Raw genomic sequence first — 27809 nt, forward strand, 5'->3', positions numbered from 1 at the left:
GCAGCACAGGCAGGGAACGCTTTACCCGGCTCTGCAGCAGCTTGCCGGGACGCCCCTCTGCATCTGGGAAAGGAGGAAGCTCTTCAGAGCAGCCCCGTGCGGAGCGCGTTTTCACCGGGCTGTGGTCACGCAGCGTGGGGCAGGGCCCCTCCTGGACAGCAGGGATGCGCTCCCCTACCTCCTCTGATCGCGTGCTTTTCTGCAGCCTTGCTGTGCCAGGTGGAGAAAGCCCTGGCCACTGCTCTTCTGCTGGTCACAATGAACTGAAACCTGGAAAGCAAATGGTGACACAGGCTTGAAGAAGGGTGACCCCTCCCCTCTGCAGCTTCCCAACACTACTCCTCCGCACCCGTCCTGGGAGCCACAGCATGCATCCCTTTCCCTTTGTGGCCATGCACAGGTTTTATCGGCAGTCTGCCCCCGACACAAGAAAACGTAGCCTTAAGTCCGTTTGCCCTTGGTTCTCTTTGATGGGAATGATAGCAGGCTGGGTGTGAAAAACACACAATCACCGTGCCCAGTCACTCAAGAATACACGTGTAGCCCCAGCTCAGCATTAGTTAACCACAGACCAGTCATTTCAGGGTTGATCCCTGACTTGATGCTGAGTGTCGGGCCCCAACAACGCCCACTCCTGAGCAGGAGCTGGGAAGCCGCCCGCTCGTTCTGCCGAGGGCTGCAGAGGAAACGCACTCACCTCGGAAACGCGTGGGCAGGAGCAGCCTGCATCCCCTGGGCAGTGGTCGCTCCAGTGCAAACAGCTGCAGCTGGCATCCAGAGCCTCTGCAAAGTGACACAGAGCTCTTAGAGGGTTTCCAGGACAGTTTTCTCTTGGCTCCCAAAGGAAGCAGACCTGTCTCCTGCTCCAAAAGAAGGCCACTTCTGCCAACCTCTCTCCCAAATCCTCCTCCATGAACATTAGCCCTTGCTCTGCTCTGCAGAAGCTGCACAGCAAACACTGAGATGGCACAATGACACTGACGGGCTTTTTGTAGGGCAAGGACCCAGAAACTGGGAAGAAACTTTCTCTTCTAACGAAGTCAGTGGGGGCAAGCATGGGGAAAGGCGTTTGACTGGCCAACGGCGACTGGGTTGCTCACCCTTCAATAGGCTTCCCACACCAGTGAAGCAGCCCTCAAAACCTTGAGCAACTTACAGTGTGAAGCAGTGCAATGCGGCTGGCCTTGTTCTCCAGCCCTGTGACACAGTCGTAATAAAAACGCATGCACAGGACATCATCTTTGCAGGACAGAACGCCAATGTCCTTGAAGGAGAAGGCGAGGCGCTGCCTGTTCCTCAGTTGGAAGCTGTACAAGAGTACGGTCTCTTGCACACAGTCCTCCACCACGTGTGGTGGCAAGGAGGTGGCTCGCGATAGCCACTTGTAGTTGAGCGGATTGATCTTGACGTCGCCTGCAAGGAGAAGGAACATCGTCACTGCCACAGCAGGCCCAATTTCTGTCTAAGATTCATAACAAAATGCCAGAGAAAAGGTCACTTATAGAAACAGCTTTTGGGGAGTGGTTTGTCTGGGGGGAGCTCAAGCCATCTCTGGACCTTTCGAGACAACTCTCTACTTCTCCCAGCCCTTTCCAAAGAGCAGAGAGCACACACCCAGCCCCAGACATGAAGGGACAGAGTGGAGGGTGGCCACTGCCTTCTCACCAGGGATAACCACTGTGGGGAACACGAGCTCCTGCAGAAGTGACTTCTCAATCTCCAGACGGAAGATGGGTCTTCGAACCACATACAGCTCTTCTTCGCCATGGAATTGCTCTCGGACCATAGCGAAGGTCCCGAGTCCTGGGACCAGGACACCCTGCCCAGGAAAAAGACAAAAGGGCTGATGACTGAGTACTTCAGAGATGGGAAAAGGCAAAGCTTTGGAAAAGGCTCGTGTTCTCCATTTCTTCTCTTCCCCTCCTCAAAGTTATTTGCTAACATGCTTTGGCTAGAGAAGATCCCAGGCATTTCCAGCACAGGCTGTACCCCTTGGACTGATTCCCAGGGATTAGCCTTGGCATGAAGCCCTAACGTGTGCCAAATGCTTTCTCAGACTAGATCTGGACTTGGTTCCTCTCCTGGTTGACCAAGAAGCGGCTGTGGGCGCACAGGCGCGGCTGTGGGCGCACAGGCTTGTCTCCGTGTGCTGCCATGATGCTCGGGGAGGGATTGCTCCCCAGGGGCCAGGCTCTGCAGGGTAAAGGGGGACCAAGACACCAGCCCACCTTGTCCAGCTTCAGCTGTCCCAGGATGTACGCAGACACAGCATCCCAGATAGCCACAACCTCTGGAAAGCAAGGGAAAGAGGTGTCAGGCTCCAGGCCAGCCAGCTCACAGCCTCTCAGCATGTTCCTCACCCAGGGGGTGACAGAGGCAGGTGTCCACAAACAGCCCAAACAAACACCGCCCTGGCTGCGGAGCTGGAGTGCACCCCAATTTATGACTGCCAGCCTTACTGTGCTGCCGGGCCAGAGCTGGAGCAGATACGGGGATGTGGGAAGGGCCCAGGACCAAGGCTGTGGCCATCTAAGCCCCAGAAAGGGAAGGCACCTCAGAGCCCAGGACATGATCTGCCAGCCTGGCGGCACAAGAGCATCCCATGGGAAGGAACAGAGGCCCTCCTAAAGGTGGCTGGTTCAAGATAAGGGCTGGTTTACAACACAGCCATTTCCAGCTGGCTCGTGAGAGCCCTGTGAGAGCTGTAGGACACCCCAGCCCCCAGGACGCAGGACCCCTTTTCAACCCAGAGCCAGATCCCCAAGAGGTACTGGCTCCCAGGAAGAGCTGGCCCTGCACGGTTGCCCTCACGAGGGGAGCAAGCAATGCCCACAGGAGCCTCAGAGCTCAGGGCAGGCCCAGCGCCACGACCCGGGAGTCCTGGTTGCCACATTATCCCTTGAGCCCGGCGGGAGCCTCAGGCAGGCCCGGCCCTGTTCAGCCACCCCACAGCCCAGCAGCCGCAGCTTTTGACAATGGACAGTCCTGGTGTGTCCCTCTGGGAAGGAGCTCCCAAAACCCTTACCCTCGGGAGAGAGCTGCCGGAGCGTGGGGAACAAGCTGCTCAGCTCCAAGCTGACGGCCACGGTGCAGCAGCCCTCCATCGTGCTTGCCGCTTGCCCTCAGCTCAGAGAAAGGGATGCTCTTTGCCGCTCCTAGCTCAAAACTCCTCTCCAATGTGCCCCTGCTGCTCTGCCTGTCAGCAAGGGTCCTGTCTGTCAGGAAGGGTCCTGCCTGTCAACGAGGGTCCTGCCAGTCAGCAAGAGTCCCGCAGTGCAGCCCCGCTGCCTCCCGATCCCGCTCCTGGCTGTGGAGTAGCTCCGAAGGGCAGCAGTGGGGAGCCCCTGAGCAGTGCCCAGCAGCACCCAGACCTCGCTGCAAAGTGCCGGCACCGCCTCAGCGCTGGAGAGACCTCCCTGTGATGTGGGGGATCCCTTGTGACATCAACCCGCATCATTTGAGGCTGCATTATGACACCAGCAAGGAGACAGCACAACTGGGGAGAGATATTTCCCCTCTTGAGCTGGGAAACAGTCATCCCCTCTCTCACCAGTCCTTTTCCAAAAATCCCGTCTGTCCCCTGCTCCGACATGTCTCTGCTACTTAGAGCTCGTTGGGGCAGGTGGTGTTTGGGGGTTTGCTGTGGTTGGGCAGCTGCAAGACACGGGACTGAAGGTCTGTGAGATGCAAGAGCCCCTCCAGTGTGCCCAAACACTCCTGTCTGCTGGGTGTTACTTCGTGGTGGGATTTGGATGGGCTTTACTGCATTGGCCTTGGCTGGGACCGAGTTCATTTTCTCCACAGCAGCCCATGTGGTGCCGAGTGTGGAATTTGTGACCAAAACAGTCCGAATAACACGCCGATGTTTTAGCTGTCGCTCCACAGTGCTTGCACAGCATCAAGGCCTTCTCTGCCTCTCACACTGACCCACCAGCAACTAGGCTGGGGGTGGGCAAGGAGTTGGCAGGGGACACAGCTGGGACAGCTGACCCCAAGTGACCAAAAGGATGTCTCAGACCATGTGATGTCATGCTCAGCAATAAAAGCCAGGGGAAGAAGGAGCAAGGCGTGTGGGGTGTGTATGTTCAAGGTTATGGTTTTTGTCTTTCCAAGTTACTGTTATGGGTCATGAAGCCTTAAGCATAATCATAGAATTATAGAATCATGGAATCGTTTTGATTGGAAGAGACCCTCAGGACCATCGAGTCCAACGCTAACCTAAATCTAGCACTAAACCATGTCCCTACGGACCTCAGCTAAATGCCTCTTAAACACCTCCAGGGATGGTGACTCGACCGCTTCCCTGGGCAGCCTGTTCCAATGCCCGACAGCCCTTTCCGTGAATAATTTTTTCCTAATATCTAATCTAAACCTAAATGAGTAGCAAGAGGTTCAGTTGCCCTAAATGTTGGCATCTATTGTCATTTCAATTGGAAATGGAAAACTTTGTGGCCAAGTGTACAGGCCTGCTGAGCCCAGCCTTAGGACCAGACCCGTATCACCCAGTCTGCCCAGCAGCTGACTTGAGCACCTGTGCGCTCCCATACGCAGTGCTGCCTCCCAAACTAGGTCCACCCTTCTCTGCTTCTGCTCCCTGGTTGACCAAGAAGCAGCTGTGCATGCACAGGCTTGTCTCCATGTGCTGCCACGATGCTCAGGGAGGGATTGCCCGGCCCTGTTCAGCCACCCCACATCCCAGCAGCTGCAGCTTTTTACAACGGGCACCCCTGGTGTGTTCGTCTGGGAAAGACATCCCTAAGCCCTTACCCTTGGGAGAGAGCCGCAGGAGCGTGGGGAACAAGCTGGGGGAACAGAGTTTCCCTGTTGGGCCTGGCCAACTGGCCAGTTCTGAGCCACAGAGGCAGTGATGGGGCTCATTAATGGGTCCTCAGCCCCACCTCTGCCCCACGCGCCAGCTCTGTCCTGGGGTGCACAGGACAGGGATGCTGTGTAGGGCAACACCAGCCCCAGCCCCTCCGTTGTCTGCACGCCAGAAGGCAGAGTCGTGAAGAAAACAACGAGCATCACAAAGCTGCTATCAAGCCGTAACGGAGACACCGTCTCTTCTGGTTGTGGCCGGGATGGAGCTAATTTTCTTCCTGGCAGCCCATATGGTTTAGCCCCTGCTTTAGCTATGGCTGAACTCTTCCTGCACGGCACCAAGGCCTGCTCTGTTCACACACTGCCCTGCCAGCCAGGAAGCTGGGGATGCACTGCTGGATGAAAAACTGGAGTCCGTTAATCCCGCATGCCACATTCGCTGTACCTGCTTCCATCGGTTCCTCTCAGTGAATTGTTTCCCAGCCCCTTCCACCTCATCCCAGCTCAGATACCTGCACTCTGGCTCAGGGCTGACTGGGGGCTGGCGACTCTTGGGGCAGTGGCGGGAACCGCGCTGACCCTGGTTGTGGGGCTGTCCCTGGGCTGAGCACTCAGGCCCAGGGCTGGCAAACTGGGCCATGGCGGGGCCTGTGGGTGCTGGGGTGTCCAGGTTCCCCCAGGCCTGTCCGTGCTGGAGGACACCTGCACCAGCAGACCCCCAGCCCCCCTCACCCCAGCTGCCCCCACCCCATCTCCCCCTTGTTTCTCCTCAGGCCCCTGGGCCAGGCTGTGACTGACAGGCCACCTCTGGCTCCGCTGATTGGCTCAGCCGTGGCCAATGGCAGCGCTGTTGCCGGGCTGGCGGGAGCAGGCGAGCTCTGGCTGGGCGGGCAGGGGCAGCCCCCGGCTCTCCTCACAGAGCCGCCCTGCGCCCGCTGCCCCCTGTGCTGCCACAGACCCCTGGAGCTGCCTGTTACTGTGCTGTAGCTTTTGGGTGTTAGTTCAGGCATCTGCAGAGGAATGAAGTCAAATGCCAGAAGCCTGTGTCCAGGCCTTCTCCTGGAACAGACAGGCCGTCCAGGACAGGGCCCTGTGGTGGCACAGGCCTCGTCCTGCTGCGCTCACCCAACCCCACAATGCAGACCTGTCTCTGCTGCCAGCTGCAGTCCTGGGCAGGAGGAGCTGCGGGATGAAAGGCGCTGGTGTGGGCAGGCCGGCACCTGCGGGAGGCAGGACTCTGCACCCAGCCACACTGCCTGTGCCGAGCCCAGCAGCCGGGGCCCTCGTCCAGCTTTGCCATCTGCTGGGGCTGAAGAGGAGAGACGCCCTGTCCTGGCGTGGGCCAGGGCATCGTCCTGTGGCCAAAAGGAAGGACAGAGCCTCGTCATGCTCCCCATGGGGGCTGGCCACTCTCCTTCCCTTCTACCCCCAGTGCTGGGGGTGCACTGGTGGGTGAAAAACTGGACATGAGTTGGCCCTGTGGACTGCTAAGGTATTATCCCTCTTGCAGCAAACACAAGGCAGTAGTTTTATGTTTGCCGTGCTCCTCTGTGGATGTGGACTGTTGTCAGGACACGTTGTGCTGGACAGGCGACAGCTCTGGGCTCACAACAGCATCTAACGATATTGCTCTGGTTGACGGCACCAGAACCTGTGTTTCTGATGGTGCCAGCATCTGTGTCTCTAGTGTTAGCTGTAACTGTACCTGGAACTATCTGCGTTGCTAATGTATCTGCAAAGGTGGCTGCCATGCTTACTCATTCTGTGCGGCCATCAGGAGTAGTATTTGCATCTGCAATGGCATCTGCATCTGCAAGGGCATTTGTAATGCTAAGAGTGTCTGCAGTGGCCTCTGCATCTTCAGTGGTACCTGCATCTGGAGTGGCATCTGCTCTTCTGTTGTATCTGCACCTGACTTTGCATCAGCAAAGTGAAGTGGCATCTGCAAAGGCATCTGCATCTGCAGCAGTATTTGCTTCTGCAATGGCATCTGCAAAGGTGTCTGAGGTGCTGTCTTTTATCTGCAATAGTATTGGCTTCTTCAAAGCTATTTACGCCTTCAAGGATATCTGTGTCTGCAAATCTCCAGTGGCATCTGCATCTGCAATGCTGTTTGCATTGGAACCTGCATGAGCAATGTTATGGCCAATGGATTGTGCAACTGCAAAGTATCTGCAGCAGCGTCTACAATGCTCATTCATTCTGCAGTGCCACCTGCAATGGTATTTGTATCTGCAATGGAAGCTGCAACGATATCTTCATCTGTACACGGATTCTGCATCTGCAATGACATCTGCATCTGTAATGGCATCTGTAAAGGTATCTGCAATGGTATCTGTCTGCAATTGAATATTCTGCTGCTGTATCTGTATCTCCAATGGCATCTACAACTGCGCCTGCATCTGCAATGTTATTGGGAATGGATCATCCATCTGGAAAGGTATCTGCAGTGGCATCCGCATCTCCAGTGGTATCTCCACCTCCAGTAGTATGTCCTCCTGCAATGCTGTCCCTGTTGGTATCTGCGGCTGAGAGAAGGCGTGGGATTTTCCCTCAGATGGCCAAAACCAAATGATCAGGAAACAGAGTCTAGGTTGCAATGCCCATCATGAAATTATAATAAAGGAATTTAAGTTCTGGGGAGCGGGAAGACTCCAGCAGGCAACATCTCGAAGGGGCAGAGCTCTGCTTGCCAGCCAGTTTTCCTGGCTCTTGTGACAGTGGGAGCAACAAGAGCACCTGAAGACAGGCTATTTCCAGAGCGTAGTCTTCTCTGAATAGAGAGAAGCATAACCCTGACACCTCGCCTCCCCCAAGCAGCCCCCTCCTGGCCCGCTCCTGGGAGAGGAGCAAGTTCTGGGCTGGGCCGGGTGGGAAGCTGGAGGGAAATGTGTGACGCTGGCCACGAGGTGAGGACCAGCTCCCACAGGGGCACAATGCCCCAGGGGCCATAGGACAGCACAGCCCCAATCCTGCGGCCTTGGTCCCCCAGGGCATGGCCAAGCTGCGCCATCTCCTTTTGCCACCCCACCGTGGTGGGACGTGAGAGGTCCCCACGCACTCCCTGTTCATGGAGGTCTGGGGTGTCCAAGCTCTTGGGGTGCTGGGACCCAGCGATTGGGCTGCGGGACGTTCCCTGCTCTGAGGGCAGAAAAGACACCATGGGTGACTTGCTCACATGTGGCTGTCCCTATTGCTGCTGTCAAAAGCTCAGGCAGGAATCCCAGCAGAGCCAGGACCAACCCCACCTGAATTGCAGTGTCCTGCCCAATTGCTGACAGGTTTCCCTGCCTTCCCACATTCCTCTGCCCCCCCCACCCCAGCCCTGGAGCAGAGATGGGGAAGGGCTTTCCAGCAAGGAAGGAGGAGTGAGAAGAGAAGTTTGCTCATCCAAGGGCTGAAGGCGCTGGGACACTCGGGGCTTCCCCACCTGTTGTACCTCAAGTACAGGGGTGAGGGGCAGAGCACAGCTGGAGCTGTAGGAGCACAGCTGGAGCTGGGGCTGCCTGACTCATCAGGGGATGGTGGGAGGCAGGGATGGAGGGAAGGCTGCAGGAAGGGAGTTCCATGACTCTTTCTGGGAACGCTGTCCCCGACCCCAGCCAGAGGTAGGGCCGTGCCTCTCCGCCCCACTCTTGCCCCGCTTTGTTGCGTTTCCTGGTTGCAACCAGCTGCTTTTCAAGGCCGGGCCTGGCCAGAAGATGGACCAGAACTGGGTTTCCTGGCAGGGCAGAAGTCTGCTCTCCTGGAAGCCTAATCCTTAAGCAGGTCTTCCTTGTTTTCCAGCAGAGCACCTCTCCTTCGTGGTTCCTCCATCATCCATGCCAGGAAACGCCCTCTAGAAATGTCCTAGATTGCTGGAGCCCTGCTGGATTGTTCTTCCAGCAGGTAACAGGGTGGCTAAGGTCCTCCAGGAGAACCGGGGCCTATGAACAAGAGGCTTCTTCCACTTGGTTAAGAAGGCCTCATCTCCATCTTCCTTCTGAAAAGGAGGCCTCTAGCAGATACCTGATAACACAGCACCCACGCTGGTCTCCCAAAAGCTGGCTCCTGTCCCACCCCAGGCAGGAGGCAAGTCCACCTCCTCGCTTTCCCAGACGGACCTTCCTCAAGAGCCCGTGTCCCCCCACCACAGCCCTCCTGCCGTGCCATCTACCCACCACCCCTCCGTGCTCCCAGTGTGGTCACAGCCCTGTAATCATACACACACTTCTGGCCCTGGCTGGTGGTTCTCTGCGCTGCGTGCATGAGCCTGCCGGCACTTCAGGGAGGCACCAGCTGTGCTGGTTTCCCGGGAGGAGTGTGAGAGCCTCCTGTCTCATGCTGCCTGTGTGCAGGAGTGCGGCCGGCCATGTTCGTGCTGTGGGGAATGCGTGGACTTTGTTCCCTCCCGCCCTGACAAGCACTTCTGGGATCACACACGGGGTGTGTATAATCCCTTTAGACGGATCCGTTCCCAGTCACAGACCAGTCAGTCCATCTGAGAAGAGCCCCAGAGGTCTTTATTTTCTATTTAGAGGTGGATCTTGGCAGCTCAGAAGCCTCCCAGCCCCTTTGCTAACAGCCACTGCTACAGCTGCTGCTCCCGGCACGTTCCCCTCTGCTGCGGTACCAGCATCTGGTGCTAGGGAGGAAGAAAGAGAAGTGTATGATCGTACGGGCAGAGAGAAGGCAGAGAAATCCTGCAGGCTCAGCTCAGGCCTCCTGTGAAGGGATCTGCTTGCAACAAAGCCTCAAGAGGCCCGTGAAGTGGGAAAAGCCCCCTGTGCCCAAGCCCATAAGAAGGTCCCAGGTGCAGCTGATGAGCCTGGGGCTGAGTCAAGTGGAGCTGAGACTTTGGGTGTCCCGTATGGGTGTCTCCCCCTCAGGGCAAGGAGTCTTGGGGCAGGACTATGCAAGGGAAGGATGTACTGTCTCGTTTGGAAAGGGGAGAGCCAGCCATCAGAGGGATCCCTCTGTCTTCAGCCAGGACTTTTATGTCCCACATGGAAAGCCGATTCTGGGTGCCTGGGCAGTCCCCCTTGGGTGTCAGGGAGCTCCAGACCAAAACCAGCCTCCAGTATCTGCTTCTGCCTCCCGAGGGGTGTTAGAGAAAGCCCCTCTTTCCCCCAGGACTGCCCTCAGTGGAGGGATGGGCCTTGCAGCCGGGGAAAGCACCAGCCCTTTTTGGAGATAGATACCAGGGGAGCTGCCTTTGCTGCTCTTGATGCCGTCTGTTGATCTCAGCGACGTGCTTGAATATGAACGTCCGTGCTTGATGCGGCTCCAGGCTTTTGAGGACCTGGACCGCTCGTGGGGAAGGGTGGCTGCAACAACAGGGAAAGGTCATCCCTCAGCCTCTGACAGAGACCCCCTCTGCCTCTCCCCTCGTCCAGCCCCCGCACCCACCCTTTCACCCTGTGGTGGGTTTTGGGCCTCAGCTGTGGGGACAACCCATGTCATGCCCATATTAGGAGACACAGAGGGTGTCCTGTGCAACCCCAGGACACAGGGATGGGGGTTCTGGACATCTCTGCGAGGTCACAGCTGCTCTAATGCCCCAGGCTGTGTCCAGAGCGGGGGCACACTTACTCAGGCTGGAGTCTCTCCAGCTGGGCTGCTGCTGCCACATCCTCTGCTGGCAGAGGGTTTTCAGCCTTTCTCCACCTCTTGCTGACCTCCTTTCTCCTGGGCTGGGCTGGAGGGTGGGGAGTCCAAGTGCCTCCAGTGCTGAGTGCCTGCCAAGGAGGAGACGCTCTCAGCAAACCAGATGGCAAACAGGTGCCATTTCCCAGAGGACCTCTTGAAAGGAGCCAGCAGCAGGACCTGGGAGCTGGCAGGCTCAGCACTGCGTGCTCTCCGTCACAGCTGACGGTTGCTTTTTCCCCTCCGATGCCTCTGCCAGGCTCTCCTTCACAGGACGAGCAGGCAAACCCCTGGCCTGCAGCTGGGTGTCAGTGCTGCGCACACCCCCGGAGACCTGCCGCCCTGGGTGCCCTGACAGAGAGGGTCGCTGCTGCTCTCTGCGGTGTCAATCATTGACCGTACCTGGGGCAGCTGTCGGTCCTCCCCGGCAGACCAGGCTTCCCACGCTGCCCATTCCGCCTTCGCTTGCTGCTGCTGCTCTTGCCAGCGCGTCTTCACTTGCTCCCACTCTGCAGACAGCTGCCGGACCTCCTGGAGGGGACGGAAACGCAGCAGCAGGAAGGATCAGTCTCGGCTCCTGGAGGGGCTTCCTTCGGGTCTGCCCTGCGTTGCTGCCCCGTGCCTCAGCCGGTCAGTCAGCAGCGCTTTGCCCCTAACAGATCAGGGGCCGTGGAGTCATGCCAGGCTCCTCAGCTCGTGACAGGCACAGCTGAGTGACCAAAGACTTGCATTGCCAAAGACCTAGAAGGGACTTGCCCATCTGCCATAGCCCCTGGCCAGAATGAAGAGTTTCATGAGAACCCAGGGGGTAATAACAGGCAAGCAGGCTGTGCTGCACCTTCCTTTTTGTCAAGAAGATCTGAAGGAGGTGGCAGACAGATTACAACGAACGCATGCCAAGGGATCCTTTCAGGATATCTGTCTGCGCAAAGAAGCTTTTGCTGAGTCTCAAACAGCACGGTAGTTGCAGCGAGGCAGAGCACGTACCCGCAGCGCTCTCTTGCAGGCTTCAGAGGATGGGAGTGCAGTGGCAGGCCTGGCTGGAGGAGATGGCTCCTGCCTGCCTGCCTCCTTCGTCCTGCTGGAACTGCCTGGACATGGGGGGAGCACACTGCAAAGAGACACCGGAAGGCATCAGCATGAGCACGGGGCAGTTTGGTCTCCCATTTTCACCCAATATCACAGCTCCCCAGGCTGGTAGAAGAAGTGGGAGAGGTGGGGCTGATTCCCATGGCAAGGGGGAGCCTTTCCTGAGCCCCATCAGATGGATGGGAAGGGACCGCACCTCAGGTCTGTTGTAAAGGCAAGGCAAGTGATGTAGGGTGCACCAGCATCCACTGCCTTCCCCACAAAGGGGCTTGCGGTGGGGCAAACAAGCTCATAAAATCTGTGGGGCATGTGTCAGGGACCTTCCTGAAACCCTGCAGCTGGAGAGTCCAAAGGGGATGTCTCTCCTACATGGGTGCAAGGTTCCCTTTCATCCCTCCCCACCAGGGTCTCACCTGGCAGAAGGCTTCTTCCCTGTGTCTTGCTGCCCAGTTCCTGGCCCCTGGTTTGGCAGCACAGGCAGGGAACGCTTTACCCGGCTCTGCAGCAGCTTGCCGGGACGCCCCTCTGCATCTGGGAAAGGAGGAAGCTCTTCAGAGCAGCCCCGTGCGGAGCGCGTTTTCACCGGGCTGTGGTCACGCAGCGTGGGGCAGGGCCCCTCCTGGACAGCAGGGATGCGCTCCCCTACCTCCTCTGATCGCGTGCTTTTCTGCAGCCTTGCTGTGCCAGGTGGAGAAAGCCCTGGCCACTGCTCTTCTGCTGGTCACAATGAACTGAAACCTGGAAAGCAAATGGTGACACAGGCTTGAAGAAGGGTGACCCCTCCCCTCTGCAGCTTCCCAACACTACTCCTCCGCACCCGTCCTGGGAGCCACAGCATGCATCCCTTTCCCTTTGTGGCCATGCACAGGTTTTATCGGCAGTCTGCCCCCGACACAAGAAAACGTAGCCTTAAGTCCGTTTGCCCTTGGTTCTCTTTGATGGGAATGATAGCAGGCTGGGTGTGAAAAACACACAATCACCGTGCCCAGTCACTCAAGAATACACGTGTAGCCCCAGCTCAGCATTAGTTAACCACAGACCAGTCATTTCAGGGTTGATCCCTGACTTGATGCTGAGTGTCGGGCCCCAACAACGCCCACTCCTGAGCAGGAGCTGGGAAGCCGCCCGCTCGTTCTGCCGAGGGCTGCAGAGGAAACGCACTCACCTCGGAAACGCGTGGGCAGGAGCAGCCTGCATCCCCTGGGCAGTGGTCGCTCCAGTGCAAACAGCTGCAGCTGGCATCCAGAGCCTCTGCAAAGTGACACAGAGCTCTTAGAGGGTTTCCAGGACAGTTTTCTCTTGGCTCCCAAAGGAAGCAGACCTGTCTCCTGCTCCAAAAGAAGGCCACTTCTGCAAACCTCTCTCCCAAATCCTCCTCCATGAACATTAGCCCTTGCTCTGCTCTGCAGAAGCTGCACAGCAAACACTGAGATGGCACAATGACACTGACGGGCTTTTTGTAGGGCAAGGACCCAGAAACTGGGAAGAAACTTTCTCTTCTAACGAAGTCAGTGGGGGCAAGCATGGGGAAAGGCGTTTGACTGGCCAACGGCGACTGGGTTGCTCACCCTTCAATAGGCTTCCCACACCAGTGAAGCAGCCCTCAAAACCTTGAGCAACTTACAGTGTGAAGCAGTGCAATGCGGCTGGCCTTGTTCTCCAGCCCTGTGACACAGTCGTAATAAAAACGCATGCACAGGACATCATCTTTGCAGGACAGAACGCCAATGTCCTTGAAGGAGAAGGCGAGGCGCTGCCTGTTCCTCAGTTGGAAGCTGTACAAGAGTACGGTCTCTTGCACACAGTCCTCCACCACGTGTGGTGGCAAGGAGGTGGCTCGCGATAGCCACTTGTAGTTGAGCGGATTGATCTTGACGTCGCCTGCAAGGAGAAGGAACATCGTCACTGCCACAGCAGGCCCAATTTCTGTCTAAGATTCATAACAAAATGCCAGAGAAAAGGTCACTTATAGAAACAGCTTTTGGGGAGTGGTTTGTCTGGGGGGAGCTCAAGCCATCTCTGGACCTTTCGAGACAACTCTCTACTTCTCCCAGCCCTTTCCAAAGAGCAGAGAGCACACACCCAGCCCCAGACATGAAGGGACAGAGTGGAGGGTGGCCACTGCCTTCTCACCAGGGATAACCACTGTGGGGAACACGAGCTCCTGCAGAAGTGACTTCTCAATCTCCAGACGGAAGATGGGTCTTCGAACCACATACAGCTCTTCTTCGCCATGGAATTGCTCTCGGACCATAGCGAAGGTCCCGAGTCCTGGGACCAGGACACCCTGCCCAGGAAAAAGACAAAAGGGCTGATGACTGAGTACTTCAGAGATGGGAAAAGGCAAAGCTTTGGAAAAGGCTCGTGTTCTCCATTTCTTCTCTTCCCCTCCTCAAAGTTATTTGCTAACATGCTTTGGCTAGAGAAGATCCCAGGCATTTCCAGCACAGGCTGTACCCCTTGGACTGATTCCCAGGGATTAGCCTTGGCATGAAGCCCTATCGTGTGCCAAATGCTTTCTCAGACTAGATCTGGACTTGGTTCCTCTCCTGGTTGACCAAGAAGCGGCTGTGGGCGCACAGGCGCGGCTGTGGGCGCACAGGCTTGTCTCCGTGTGCTGCCATGATGCTCGGGGAGGGATTGCTCCCCAGGGGCCAGGCTCTGCAGGGTAAAGGGGGACCAAGACACCAGCCCACCTTGTCCAGCTTCAGCTGTCCCAGGATGTACGCAGACACAGCATCCCAGATAGCCACAACCTCTGGAAAGCAAGGGAAAGAGGTGTCAGGCTCCAGGCCAGCCAGCTCACAGCCTCTCAGCATGTTCCTCACCCAGGGGGTGACAGAGGCAGGTGTCCACAAACAGCCCAAACAAACACCGCCCTGGCTGCGGAGCTGGAGTGCACCCCAATTTATGACTGCCAGCCTTACTGTGCTGCCGGGCCAGAGCTGGAGCAGATACGGGGATGTGGGAAGGGCCCAGGACCAAGGCTGTGGCCATCTAAGCCCCAGAAAGGGAAGGCACCTCAGAGCCCAGGACATGATCTGCCAGCCTGGCGGCACAAGAGCATCCCATGGGAAGGAACAGAGGCCCTCCTAAAGGTGGCTGGTTCAAGATAAGGGCTGGTTTACAACACAGCCATTTCCAGCTGGCTCGTGAGAGCCCTGTGAGAGCTGTAGGACACCCCAGCCCCCAGGACGCAGGACCCCTTTTCAACCCAGAGCCAGATCCCCAAGAGGTACTGGCTCCCAGGAAGAGCTGGCCCTGCACGGTTGCCCTCACGAGGGGAGCAAGCAATGCCCACAGGAGCCTCAGAGCTCAGGGCAGGCCCAGCGCCACGACCCGGGAGTCCTGGTTGCCACATTATCCCTTGAGCCCGGTGGGAGCCTCAGGCAGGCCCGGCCCTGTTCAGCCACCCCACAGCCCAGCAGCCGCAGCTTTTGACAATGGACAGTCCTGGTGTGTCCCTCTGGGAAGGAGCTCCCAAAACCCTTACCCTCGGGAGAGAGCTGCCGGAGCGTGGGGAACAAGCTGCTCAGCTCCAAGCTGACGGCCATGGTGCAGCAGCCCTCCATCGTGCTTGCCGCTTGCCCTCAGCTCAGAGAAAGGGATGCTCTTTGCCGCTCCTCGCTCAAAACTCCTCTCCAATGTGCCCCTGCTGCTCTGCCTGTCAGCAAGGGTCCTGTCTGTCAGGAAGGGTCCTGCCTGTCAACGAGGGTCCTGCCAGTCAGCAAGAGTCCCGCAGTGCAGCCCCGCTGCCTCCCGATCCCGCTCCTGGCTGTGGAGTAGCTCCGAAGGGCAGCAGTGGGGAGCCCCTGAGCAGTGCCCAGCAGCACCCAGACCTCGCTGCAAAGTGCCGGCACCGCCTCAGCGCTGGAGAGACCTCCCTGTGATGTGGGGGATCCCTTGTGACATCAACCCGCATCATTTGAGGCTGCATTATGACACCAGCAAGGAGACAGCACAACTGGGGAGAGATATTTCCCCTCTTGAGCTGGGAAACAGTCATCCCCTCTCTCACCAGTCCTTTTCCAAAAATCCCGTCTGTCCCCTGCTCCGACATGTCTCTGCTACTTAGAGCTCGTTGGGGCAGGTGGTGTTTGGGGGTTTGCTGTGGTTGGGCAGCTGCAAGACACGGGACTGAAGGTCTGTGAGATGCATGAGCCCCTCCAGTGTGCCCAAACACTCCTGTCTGCTGGGTGTTACTTCGTGGTGGGATTTGGATGGGCTTTACTGCATTGGCCTTGGCTGGGACGGAGTTCATTTTCTCCATAGCAGCCCATGTGGTGCCGAGTGTGGAATTTGTGACCAAAACAGTCCGAATAACACGCCGATGTTTTAGCTGTCGCTCCACAGTGCTTGCACAGCATCGAGGCCTTCTCTGCCTCTCACACTGACCCACCAGCAACTAGGCTGGGGGTGGGCAAGGAGTTGGCAGGGGACACAGCTGGGACAGCTGACCCCAAGTGACCAAAAGGATGTCTCAGACCATGTGATGTCATGCTCAGCAATAAAAGCCAGGGGAAGAAGGAGCAAGGCGTGTGGGGTGTGTATGTTCAAGGTTATGGTTTTTGTCTTTCCAAGTTACTGTTATGGGTCATGAAGCCTTAAGCATAATCATAGAATTATAGAATCATGGAATCGTTTTGATTGGAAGAGACCCTCAGGACCATCGAGTCCAACGCTAACCTAAATCTAGCACTAAACCATGTCCCTACGGACCTCAGCTAAATGCCTTTTAAACACCTCCAGGGATGGTGACTCGACCGCTTCCCTGGGCAGCCTGTTCCAATGCCCGACAGCCCTTTCCGTGAATAATTTTTTCCTAATATCTAATCTAAACCTAAATGAGTAGCAAGAGGTTCAGTTGCCCTAAATGTTGGCATCTATTGTCATTTCAATTGGAAATGGAAAACTTTGTGGCCAAGTGTACAGGCCTGCTGAGCCCAGCCTTAGGACCAGACCCGTATCACCCAGTCTGCCCAGCAGCTGACTTGAGCACCTGTGCGCTCCCATACGCAGTGCTGCCTCCCAAACTAGGTCCACCCTTCTCTGCTTCTGCTCCCTGGTTGACCAAGAAGCAGCTGTGCATGCACAGGCTTGTCTCCATGTGCTGCCACGATGCTCAGGGAGGGATTGCCCGGCCCTGTTCAGCCACCCCACATCCCAGCAGCTGCAGCTTTTTACAACGGGCACCCCTGGTGTGTTCGTCTGGGAAAGACATCCCTAAGCCCTTACCCTTGGGAGAGAGCCGCAGGAGCGTGGGGAACAAGCTGGGGGAACAGAGTTTCCCTGTTGGGCCTGGCCAACTGGCCAGTTCTGAGCCACAGAGGCAGTGATGGGGCTCATTAATGGGTCCTCAGCCCCACCTCTGCCCCACGCGCCAGCTCTGTCCTGGGGTGCACAGGACAGGGATGCTGTGTAGGGCAACACCAGCCCCAGCCCCTCCGTTGTCTGCACGCCAGAAGGCAGAGTCGTGAAGAAAACAACGAGCATCACAAAGCTGCTATCAAGCCGTAACGGAGACACCGTCTCTTCTGGTTGTGGCCGGGATGGAGCTAATTTTCTTCCTGGCAGCCCATATGGTTTAGCCCCTGCTTTAGCTATGGCTGAACTCTTCCTGCACGGCACCAAGGCCTGCTCTGTTCACACACTGCCCTGCCAGCCAGGAAGCTGGGGATGCACTGCTGGATGAAAAACTGGAGTCCGTTAATCCCGCATGCCACATTCGCTGTACCTGCTTCCATCGGTTCCTCTCAGTGAATTGTTTCCCAGCCCCTTCCACCTCATCCCAGCTCAGATACCTGCACTCTGGCTCAGGGCTGACTGGGGGCTGGCGACTCTTGGGGCAGTGGCGGGAACCGCGCTGACCCTGGTTGTGGGGCTGTCCCTGGGCTGAGCACTCAGGCCCAGGGCTGGCAAACTGGGCCATGGCGGGGCCTGTGGGTGCTGGGGTGTCCAGGTTCCCCCAGGCCTGTCCGTGCTGGAGGACACCTGCACCAGCAGACCCCCAGCCCCCCTCACCCCAGCTGCCCCCACCCCATCTCCCCCTTGTTTCTCCTCAGGCCCCTGGGCCAGGCTGTGACTGACAGGCCACCTCTGGCTCCGCTGATTGGCTCAGCCGTGGCCAATGGCAGCGCTGTTGCCGGGCTGGCGGGAGCAGGCGAGCTCTGGCTGGGCGGGCAGGGGCAGCCCCCGGCTCTCCTCACAGAGCCGCCCTGCGCCCGCTGCCCCCTGTGCTGCCACAGACCCCTGGAGCTGCCTGTTACTGTGCTGTAGCTTTTGGGTGTTAGTTCAGGCATCTGCAGAGGAATGAAGTCAAATGCCAGAAGCCTGTGTCCAGGCCTTCTCCTGGAACAGACAGGCCGTCCAGGACAGGGCCCTGTGGTGGCACAGGCCTCGTCCTGCTGCGCTCACCCAACCCCACAATGCAGACCTGTCTCTGCTGCCAGCTGCAGTCCTGGGCAGGAGGAGCTGCGGGATGAAAGGCGCTGGTGTGGGCAGGCCGGCACCTGCGGGAGGCAGGACTCTGCACCCAGCCACACTGCCTGTGCCGAGCCCAGCAGCCGGGGCCCTCGTCCAGCTTTGCCATCTGCTGGGGCTGAAGAGGAGAGACGCCCTGTCCTGGCGTGGGCCAGGGCATCGTCCTGTGGCCAAAAGGAAGGACAGAGCCTCGTCATGCTCCCCATGGGGGCTGGCCACTCTCCTTCCCTTCTACCCCCAGTGCTGGGGGTGCACTGGTGGGTGAAAAACTGGACATGAGTTGGCCCTGTGGACTGCTAAGGTATTATCCCTCTTGCAGCAAACACAAGGCAGTAGTTTTATGTTTGCCGTGCTCCTCTGTGGATGTGGACTGTTGTCAGGACACGTTGTGCTGGACAGGCGACAGCTCTGGGCTCACAACAGCATCTAACGATATTGCTCTGGTTGACGGCACCAGAACCTGTGTTTCTGATGGTGCCAGCATCTGTGTCTCTAGTGTTAGCTGTAACTGTACCTGGAACTATCTGCGTTGCTAATGTATCTGCAAAGGTGGCTGCCATGCTTACTCATTCTGTGCGGCCATCAGGAGTAGTATTTGCATCTGCAATGGCATCTGCATCTGCAAGGGCATTTGTAATGCTAAGAGTGTCTGCAGTGGCCTCTGCATCTTCAGTGGTACCTGCATCTGGAGTGGCATCTGCTCTTCTGTTGTATCTGCACCTGACTTTGCATCAGCAAAGTGAAGTGGCATCTGCAAAGGCATCTGCATCTGCAGCAGTATTTGCTTCTGCAATGGCATCTGCAAAGGTGTCTGAGGTGCTGTCTTTTATCTGCAATAGTATTGGCTTCTTCAAAGCTATTTACGCCTTCAAGGATATCTGTGTCTGCAAATCTCCAGTGGCATCTGCATCTGCAATGCTGTTTGCATTGGAACCTGCATGAGCAATGTTATGGCCAATGGATTGTGCAACTGCAAAGTATCTGCAGCAGCGTCTACAATGCTCATTCATTCTGCAGTGCCACCTGCAATGGTATTTGTATCTGCAATGGAAGCTGCAACGATATCTTCATCTGTACACGGATTCTGCATCTGCAATGACATCTGCATCTGTAATGGCATCTGTAAAGGTATCTGCAATGGTATCTGTCTGCAATTGAATATTCTGCTGCTGTATCTGTATCTCCAATGGCATCTACAACTGCGCCTGCATCTGCAATGTTATTGGGAATGGATCATCCATCTGGAAAGGTATCTGCAGTGGCATCCGCATCTCCAGTGGTATCTCCACCTCCAGTAGTATGTCCTCCTGCAATGCTGTCCCTGTTGGTATCTGCGGCTGAGAGAAGGCGTGGGATTTTCCCTCAGATGGCCAAAACCAAATGATCAGGAAACAGAGTCTAGGTTGCAATGCCCATCATGAAATTATAATAAAGGAATTTAAGTTCTGGGGAGCGGGAAGACTCCAGCAGGCAACATCTCGAAGGGGCAGAGCTCTGCTTGCCAGCCAGTTTTCCTGGCTCTTGTGACAGTGGGAGCAACAAGAGCACCTGAAGACAGGCTATTTCCAGAGCGTAGTCTTCTCTGAATAGAGAGAAGCATAACCCTGACACCTCGCCTCCCCCAAGCAGCCCCCTCCTGGCCCGCTCCTGGGAGAGGAGCAAGTTCTGGGCTGGGCCGGGTGGGAAGCTGGAGGGAAATGTGTGACGCTGGCCACGAGGTGAGGACCAGCTCCCACAGGGGCACAATGCCCCAGGGGCCATAGGACAGCACAGCCCCAATCCTGCGGCCTTGGTCCCCCAGGGCATGGCCAAGCTGCGCCATCTCCTTTTGCCACCCCACCGTGGTGGGACGTGAGAGGTCCCCACGCACTCCCTGTTCATGGAGGTCTGGGGTGTCCAAGCTCTTGGGGTGCTGGGACCCAGCGATTGGGCTGCGGGACGTTCCCTGCTCTGAGGGCAGAAAAGACACCATGGGTGACTTGCTCACATGTGGCTGTCCCTATTGCTGCTGTCAAAAGCTCAGGCAGGAATCCCAGCAGAGCCAGGACCAACCCCACCTGAATTGCAGTGTCCTGCCCAATTGCTGACAGGTTTCCCTGCCTTCCCACATTCCTCTGCCCCCCCCACCCCAGCCCTGGAGCAGAGATGGGGAAGGGCTTTCCAGCAAGGAAGGAGGAGTGAGAAGAGAAGTTTGCTCATCCAAGGGCTGAAGGCGCTGGGACACTCGGGGCTTCCCCACCTGTTGTACCTCAAGTACAGGGGTGAGGGGCAGAGCACAGCTGGAGCTGTAGGAGCACAGCTGGAGCTGTAGGAGCACAGCTGGAGCTGGGGCTGCCTGACTCATCAGGGGATGGTGGGAGGCAGGGATGGAGGGAAGGCTGCAGGAAGGGAGTTCCATGACTCTTTCTGGGAACGCTGTCCCCGACCCCAGCCAGAGGTAGGGCCGTGCCTCTCCGCCCCACTCTTGCCCCGCTTTGTTGCGTTTCCTGGTTGCAACCAGCTGCTTTTCAAGGCCGGGCCTGGCCAGAAGATGGACCAGAACTGGGTTTCCTGGCAGGGCGGAAGTCTGCTCTCCTGGAAGCCTAATCCTTAAGCAGGTCTTCCTTGTTTTCCAGCAGAGCACCTCTCCTTCGTGGTTCCTCCATCATCCATGCCAGGAAACGCCCTCTAGAAATGTCCTAGATTGCTGGAGCCCTGCTGGATTGTTCTTCCAGCAGGTAACAGGGTGGCTCAGGTCCTCCAGGAGAACCGGGGCGTATGAACAAGAGGCTTCTTCCACTTGGTTAAGAAGGCCTCATCTCCATCTTCCTTCTGAAAAGGAGGCCTCTAGCAGATACCTGATAACACAGCACCCACGCTGGTCTCCCAAAAGCTGGCTCCTGTCCCACCCCGGGCAGGAGGCAAGTCCACCTCCTCGCTTTCCCAGACGGTCCTTCCTCAAGAGCCCGTGTCCTCCCACCACAGCCCTCCTGCCGTGCCATCTACCCACCACCCCTCCGTGCTCCCAGTGTGGTCACAGCCCTGTAATCATACACACACTTCTGGCCCTGGCTGGTGGTTCTCTGCACTGCGTGCACGAGCCTGCCGGCACTTCAGGGAGGCACCAGCTGTGCTGGTTTCCCGGGAGGAGTGTGAGAGCCTCCTGTCTCATGCTGCCTGTGTGCAGGAGTGCGGCCGGCCATGTTCGTGCTGTGGGGAATGCGTGGACTTTGTTCCCTCCCGCCCTGACAAGCACTTCTGGGATCACACACGGGGTGTGTATAATCCCTTTAGACGGATCCGTTCCCAGTCACAGACCAGTCAGTCCATCTGAGAAGAGCCCCAGAGGTCTTTATTTTCTATTTAGAGGTGGATCTTGGCAGCTCAGAAGCCTCCCAGCCCCTTTGCTAACAGCCACTGCTACAGCTGCTGCTCCCGGCACGTTCCCCTCTGCTGCGGTACCAGCATCTGGTGCTAGGGAGGAAGAAAGAGAAGTGTATGATCGTACGGGCAGAGAGAAGGCAGAGAAATCCTGCAGGCTCAGCTCAGGCCTCCTGTGAAGGGATCTGCTTGCAACAAAGCCTCAAGAGGCCCGTGAAGTGGGAAAAGCCCCCTGTGCCCAAGCCCATAAGAAGGTCCCAGGTGCAGCTGATGAGCCTGGGGCTGAGTCAAGTGGAGCTGAGACTTTGGGTGTCCCGTATGGGTGTCTCCCCCTCAGGGCAAGGAGTCTTGGGGCAGGACTATGCAAGGGAAGGATGTACTGTCTCGTTTGGAAAGGGGAGAGCCAGCCATCAGAGGGATCCCTCTGTCTTCAGCCAGGACTTTTATGTCCCACATGGAAAGCCGATTCTGGGTGCCTGGGCAGTCCCCCTTGGGTGTCAGGGAGCTCCAGACCAAAACCAGCCTCCAGTATCTGCTTCTGCCTCCCGAGGGGTGTTAGAGAAAGCCCCTCTTTCCCCCAGGACTGCCCTCAGTGGAGGGATGGGCCTTGCAGCCGGGGAAAGCACCAGCCCTTTTTGGAGATAGATACCAGGGGAGCTGCCTTTGCTGCTCTTGATGCCGTCTGTTGATCTCAGCGACGTGCTTGAATATGAACGTCCGTGCTTGATGCGGCTCCAGGCTTTTGAGGACCTGGACCGCTCGTGGGGAAGGGTGGCTGCAACAACAGGGAAAGGTCATCCCTCAGCCTCTGACAGAGACCCCCTCTGCCTCTCCCCTCGTCCAGCCCCCGCACCCACCCTTTCACCCTGTGGTGGGTTTTGGGCCTCAGCTGTGGGGACAACCCATGTCATGCCCATATTAGGAGACACAGAGGGTGTCCTATGCAACCCCAGGACACAGGGATGGGGGTTCTGGACATCTCTGCGAGGTCACAGCTGCTCTAATGCCCCAGGCTGTGTCCAGAGCGGGGGCACACTTACTCAGGCTGGAGTCTCTCCAGCTGGGCTGCTGCTGCCACATCCTCTGCTGGCAGAGGGTTTTCAGCCTTTCTCCACCTCTTGCTGACCTCCTTTCTCCTGGGCTGGGCTGGAGGGTGGGGAGTCCAAGTGCCTCCAGTGCTGAGTGCCTGCCAAGGAGGAGACGCTCTCAGCAAACCAGATGGCAAACAGGTGCCATTTCCCAGAGGACCTCTTGAAAGGAGCCAGCAGCAGGACCTGGGAGCTGGCAGGCTCAGCACTGCGTGCTCTCCGTCACAGCTGACGGTTGCTTTTTCCCCTCCGATGCCTCTGCCAGGCTCTCCTTCACAGGACGAGCAGGCAAACCCCTGGCCTGCAGCTGGGTGTCAGTGCTGCGCACACCCCCGGAGACCTGCCGCCCTGGGTGCCCTGACAGAGAGGGTCGCTGCTGCTCTCTGCGGTGTCAATCATTGACCGTACCTGGGGCAGCTGTCGGTCCTCCCCGGCAGACCAGGCTTCCCACGCTGCCCATTCCGCCTTCGCTTGCTGCTGCTGCTCTTGCCAGCGCGTCTTCACTTGCTCCCACTCTGCAGACAGCTGCCGGACCTCCTGGAGGGGACGGAAACGCAGCAGCAGGAAGGATCAGTCTCGGCTCCTGGAGGGGCTTCCTTCGGGTCTGCCCTGCGTTGCTGCCCCGTGCCTCAGCCGGTCAGTCAGCAGCGCTTTGCCCCTAACAGATCAGGGGCCGTGGAGTCATGCCAGGCTCCTCAGCTCGTGACAGGCACAGCTGAGTGACCAAAGACTTGCATTGCCAAAGACCTAGAAGGGACTTGCCCATCTGCCATAGCCCCTGGCCAGAATGAAGAGTTTCATGAGAACCCAGGGGGTAATAACAGGCAAGCAGGCTGTGCTGCACCTTCCTTTTTGTCAAGAAGATCTGAAGGAGGTGGCAGACAGATTACAACGAACGCATGCCAAGGGATCCTTTCAGGATATCTGTCTGCGCAAAGAAGCTTTTGCTGAGTCTCAAACAGCACGGTAGTTGCAGCGAGGCAGAGCACGTACCCGCAGCGCTCTCTTGCAGGCTTCAGAGGATGGGAGTGCAGTGGCAGGCCTGGCTGGAGGAGATGGCTCCTGCCTGCCTGCCTCCTTCGTCCTGCTGGAACTGCCTGGACATGGGGGGAGCACACTGCAAAGAGACACCGGAAGGCATCAGCATGAGCACGGGGCAGTTTGGTCTCCCATTTTCACCCAATATCACAGCTCCCCAGGCTGGTAGAAGAAGTGGGAGAGGTGGGGCTGATTCCCATGGCAAGGGGGAGCCTTTCCTGAGCCCCATCAGATGGATGGGAAGGGACCGCACCTCAGGTCTGTTGTAAAGGCAAGGCAAGTGATGTAGGGTGCACCAGCATCCACTGCCTTCCCCACAAAGGGGCTTGCGGTGGGGCAAACAAGCTCATAAAATCTGTGGGGCATGTGTCAGGGACCTTCCTGAAACCCTGCAGCTGGAGAGTCCAAAGGGGATGTCTCTCCTACATGGGTGCAAGGTTCCCTTTCATCCCTCCCCACCAGGGTCTCACCTGGCAGAAGGCTTCTTCCCTGTGTCTTGCTGCCCAGTTCCTGGCCCCTGGTTTGGCAGCACAGGCAGGGAACGCTTTACCCGGCTCTGCAGCAGCTTGCCGGGACGCCCCTCTGCATCTGGGAAAGGAGGAAGCTCTTCAGAGCAGCCCCGTGCGGAGCGCGTTTTCACCGGGCTGTGGTCACGCAGCGTGGGGCAGGGCCCCTCCTGGACAGCAGGGATGCGCTCCCCTACCTCCTCTGATCGCGTGCTTTTCTGCAGCCTTGCTGTGCCAGGTGGAGAAAGCCCTGGCCACTGCTCTTCTGCTGGTCACAATGAACTGAAACCTGGAAAGCAAATGGTGACACAGGCTTGAAGAAGGGTGACCCCTCCCCTCTGCAGCTTCCCAACACTACTCCTCCGCACCCGTCCTGGGAGCCACAGCATGCATCCCTTTCCCTTTGTGGCCATGCACAGGTTTTATCGGCAGTCTGCCCCCGACACAAGAAAACGTAGCCTTAAGTCCGTTTGCCCTTGGTTCTCTTTGATGGGAATGATAGCAGGCTGGGTGTGAAAAACACACAATCACCGTGCCCAGTCACTCAAGAATACACGTGTAGCCCCAGCTCAGCATTAGTTAACCACAGACCAGTCATTTCAGGGTTGATCCCTGACTTGATGCTGAGTGTCGGGCCCCAACAACGCCCACTCCTGAGCAGGAGCTGGGAAGCCGCCCGCTCGTTCTGCCGAGGGCTGCAGAGGAAACGCACTCACCTCGGAAACGCGTGGGCAGGAGCAGCCTGCATCCCCTGGGCAGTGGTCGCTCCAGTGCAAACAGCTGCAGCTGGCATCCAGAGCCTCTGCAAAGTGACACAGAGCTCTTAGAGGGTTTCCAGGACAGTTTTCTCTTGGCTCCCAAAGGAAGCAGACCTGTCTCCTGCTCCAAAAGAAGGCCACTTCTGCAAACCTCTCTCCCAAATCCTCCTCCATGAACATTAGCCCTTGCTCTGCTCTGCAGAAGCTGCACAGCAAACACTGAGATGGCACAATGACACTGACGGGCTTTTTGTAGGGCAAGGACCCAGAAACTGGGAAGAAACTTTCTCTTCTAACGAAGTCAGTGGTGGCAAGCATGGGGAAAGGCGTTTGACTGGCCAACGGCGACTGGGTTGCTCACCCTTCAATAGGCTTCCCACACCAGTGAAGCAGCCCTCAAAACCTTGAGCAACTTACAGTGTGAAGCAGTGCAATGCGGCTGGCCTTGTTCTCCAGCCCTGTGACACAGTCGTAATAAAAACGCATGCACAGGACATCATCTTTGCAGGACAGAACGCCAATGTCCTTGAAGGAGAAGGCGAGGCGCTGCCTGTTCCTCAGTTGGAAGCTGTACAAGAGTACGGTCTCTTGCACACAGTCCTCCACCACGTGTGGTGGCAAGGAGGTGGCTCGCGATAGCCACTTGTAGTTGAGCGGATTGATCTTGACGTCGCCTGCAAGGAGAAGGAACATCGTCACTGCCACAGCAGGCCCAATTTCTGTCTAAGATTCATAACAAAATGCCAGAGAAAAGGTCACTTATAGAAACAGCTTTTGGGGAGTGGTTTGTCTGGGGGGAGCTCAAGCCATCTCTGGACCTTTCGAGACAACTCTCTACTTCTCCCAGCCCTTTCCAAAGAGCAGAGAGCACACACCCAGCCCCAGACATGAAGGGACAGAGTGGAGGGTGGCCACTGCCTTCTCACCAGGGATAACCACTGTGGGGAACACGAGCTCCTGCAGAAGTGACTTCTCAATCTCCAGACGGAAGATGGGTCTTCGAACCACATACAGCTCTTCTTCGCCATGGAATTGCTCTCGGACCATAGCGAAGGTCCCGAGTCCTGGGACCAGGACACCCTGCCCAGGAAAAAGACAAAAGGGCTGATGACTGAGTACTTCAGAGATGGGAAAAGGCAAAGCTTTGGAAAAGGCTCGTGTTCTCCATTTCTTCTCTTCCCCTCCTCAAAGTTATTTGCTAACATGCTTTGGCTAGAGAAGATCCCAGGCATTTCCAGCACAGGCTGTACCCCTTGGACTGATTCCCAGGGATTAGCCTTGGCATGAAGCCCTAACGTGTGCCAAATGCTTTCTCAGACTAGATCTGGACTTGGTTCCTCTCCTGGTTGACCAAGAAGCGGCTGTGGGCGCACAGGCGCGGCTGTGGGCGCACAGGCTTGTCTCCGTGTGCTGCCATGATGCTCGGGGAGGGATTGCTCCCCAGGGGCCAGGCTCTGCAGGGTAAAGGGGGACCAAGACACCAGCCCACCTTGTCCAGCTTCAGCTGTCCCAGGATGTACGCAGACACAGCATCCCAGATAGCCACAACCTCTGGAAAGCAAGGGAAAGAGGTGTCAGGCTCCAGGCCAGCCAGCTCACAGCCTCTCAGCATGTTCCTCACCCAGGGGGTGACAGAGGCAGGTGTCCACAAACAGCCCAAACAAACACCGCCCTGGCTGCGGAGCTGGAGTGCACCCCAATTTATGACTGCCAGCCTTACTGTGCTGCCGGGCCAGAGCTGGAGCAGATACGGGGATGTGGGAAGGGCCCAGGACCAAGGCTGTGGCCATCTAAGCCCCAGAAAGGGAAGGCACCTCAGAGCCCAGGACATGATCTGCCAGCCTGGCGGCACAAGAGCATCCCATGGGAAGGAACAGAGGCCCTCCTAAAGGTGGCTGGTTCAAGATAAGGGCTGGTTTACAACACAGCCATTTCCAGCTGGCTCGTGAGAGCCCTGTGAGAGCTGTAGGACACCCCAGCCCCCAGGACGCAGGACCCCTTTTCAACCCAGAGCCAGATCCCCAAGAGGTACTGGCTCCCAGGAAGAGCTGGCCCTGCACGGTTGCCCTCACGAGGGGAGCAAGCAATGCCCACAGGAGCCTCAGAGCTCAGGGCAGGCCCAGCGCCACGACCCGGGAGTCCTGGTTGCCACATTATCCCTTGAGCCCGGCGGGAGCCTCAGGCAGGCCCGGCCCTGTTCAGCCACCCCACAGCCCAGCAGCCGCAGCTTTTGACAATGGACAGTCCTGGTGTGTCCCTCTGGGAAGGAGCTCCCAAAACCCTTACCCTCGGGAGAGAGCTGCCGGAGCGTGGGGAACAAGCTGCTCAGCTCCAAGCTGACGGCCATGGTGCAGCAGCCCTCCATCGTGCTTGCCGCTTGCCCTCAGCTCAGAGAAAGGGATGCTCTTTGCCGCTCCTCGCTCAAAACTCCTCTCCAATGTGCCCCTGCTGCTCTGCCTGTCAGCAAGGGTCCTGTCTGTCAGGAAGGGTCCTGCCTGTCAACGAGGGTCCTGCCAGTCAGCAAGAGTCCCGCAGTGCAGCCCCGCTGCCTCCCGATCCCGCTCCTGGCTGTGGAGTAGCTCCGAAGGGCAGCAGTGGGGAGCCCCTGAGCAGTGCCCAGCAGCACCCAGACCTCGCTGCAAAGTGCCGGCACCGCCTCAGCGCTGGAGAGACCTCCCTGTGATGTGGGGGATCCCTTGTGACATCAACCCGCATCATTTGAGGCTGCATTATGACACCAGCAAGGAGACAGCACAACTGGGGAGAGATATTTCCCCTCTTGAGCTGGGAAACAGTCATCCCCTCTCTCACCAGTCCTTTTCCAAAAATCCCGTCTGTCCCCTGCTCCGACATGTCTCTGCTACTTAGAGCTCGTTGGGGCAGGTGGTGTTTGGGGGTTTGCTGTGGTTGGGCAGCTGCAAGACACGGGACTGAAGGTCTGTGAGATGCAAGAGCCCCTCCAGTGTGCCCAAACACTCCTGTCTGCTGGGTGTTACTTCGTGGTGGGATTTGGATGGGCTTTACTGCATTGGCCTTGGCTGGGA

At 57.5% G+C, this 27809-nt stretch overlaps 2 protein-coding genes across 2 annotated transcripts; both read right to left on the reverse strand.

Annotated features, from left to right (window-relative positions):
• Positions 1–9391: 9391 nt before the first annotated feature.
• Positions 9392–15107, reverse strand: LOC135998437 (coiled-coil domain-containing protein 81-like). The gene is made up of 10 exons (XM_065651628.1): positions 15029–15107; positions 14232–14293; positions 13669–13822; positions 13160–13416; positions 12701–12786; positions 12182–12273; positions 11949–12066; positions 11434–11557; positions 10849–10977; positions 9392–9445 (listed from the first exon to the last, which is right to left on the reverse strand). Exons 1-10 carry the CDS (start codon positions 15105–15107, stop codon positions 9392–9394), a joined length of 1155 nt encoding a protein of 384 aa, XP_065507700.1.
• A 6307-nt stretch (positions 15108–21414) lies between these two features.
• LOC135998438 (coiled-coil domain-containing protein 81-like) lies at positions 21415–27130 on the reverse strand. The gene is made up of 10 exons (XM_065651629.1): positions 27052–27130; positions 26255–26316; positions 25692–25845; positions 25183–25439; positions 24724–24809; positions 24205–24296; positions 23972–24089; positions 23457–23580; positions 22872–23000; positions 21415–21468 (listed from the first exon to the last, which is right to left on the reverse strand). Exons 1-10 carry the CDS (start codon positions 27128–27130, stop codon positions 21415–21417), a joined length of 1155 nt encoding a protein of 384 aa, XP_065507701.1.
• Positions 27131–27809: the final 679 nt, after the last annotated feature.

The sequence above is a fragment of the Caloenas nicobarica genome, chromosome 25 (assembly GCF_036013445.1).
Source record: "Caloenas nicobarica isolate bCalNic1 chromosome 25, bCalNic1.hap1, whole genome shotgun sequence".
Lineage (NCBI taxonomy): Eukaryota > Metazoa > Chordata > Aves > Columbiformes > Columbidae > Caloenas > Caloenas nicobarica.

Bases quoted from the DNA above. Each gene is read 5' to 3' on its own strand.
- LOC135998437 (XM_065651628.1), bottom strand. From the start codon at position 15,107: ATGGAGGGCTGCTGCACCATGGCCGTCAGCTTGGAGCTGAGCAGCTTG. The intron at 12,274-12,700 runs GTGAGTGCGTTT...TTTGCTTTCCAG, and splicing joins CCTGCCCACGCGTTTCCGAG to GTTTCAGTTCATTGTGACCA. The intron at 12,067-12,181 runs GTAGGGGAGCGC...CTCCTTTCCCAG, and splicing joins AAAGCACGCGATCAGAGGAG to ATGCAGAGGGGCGTCCCGGC.
- LOC135998438 (XM_065651629.1), bottom strand. From the start codon at position 27,130: ATGGAGGGCTGCTGCACCATGGCCGTCAGCTTGGAGCTGAGCAGCTTG. The intron at 25,846-26,254 runs GTGGGCTGGTGT...TTTCCTGGGCAG, and splicing joins GACAGCTGAAGCTGGACAAG to GGTGTCCTGGTCCCAGGACT. The intron at 24,297-24,723 runs GTGAGTGCGTTT...TTTGCTTTCCAG, and splicing joins CCTGCCCACGCGTTTCCGAG to GTTTCAGTTCATTGTGACCA.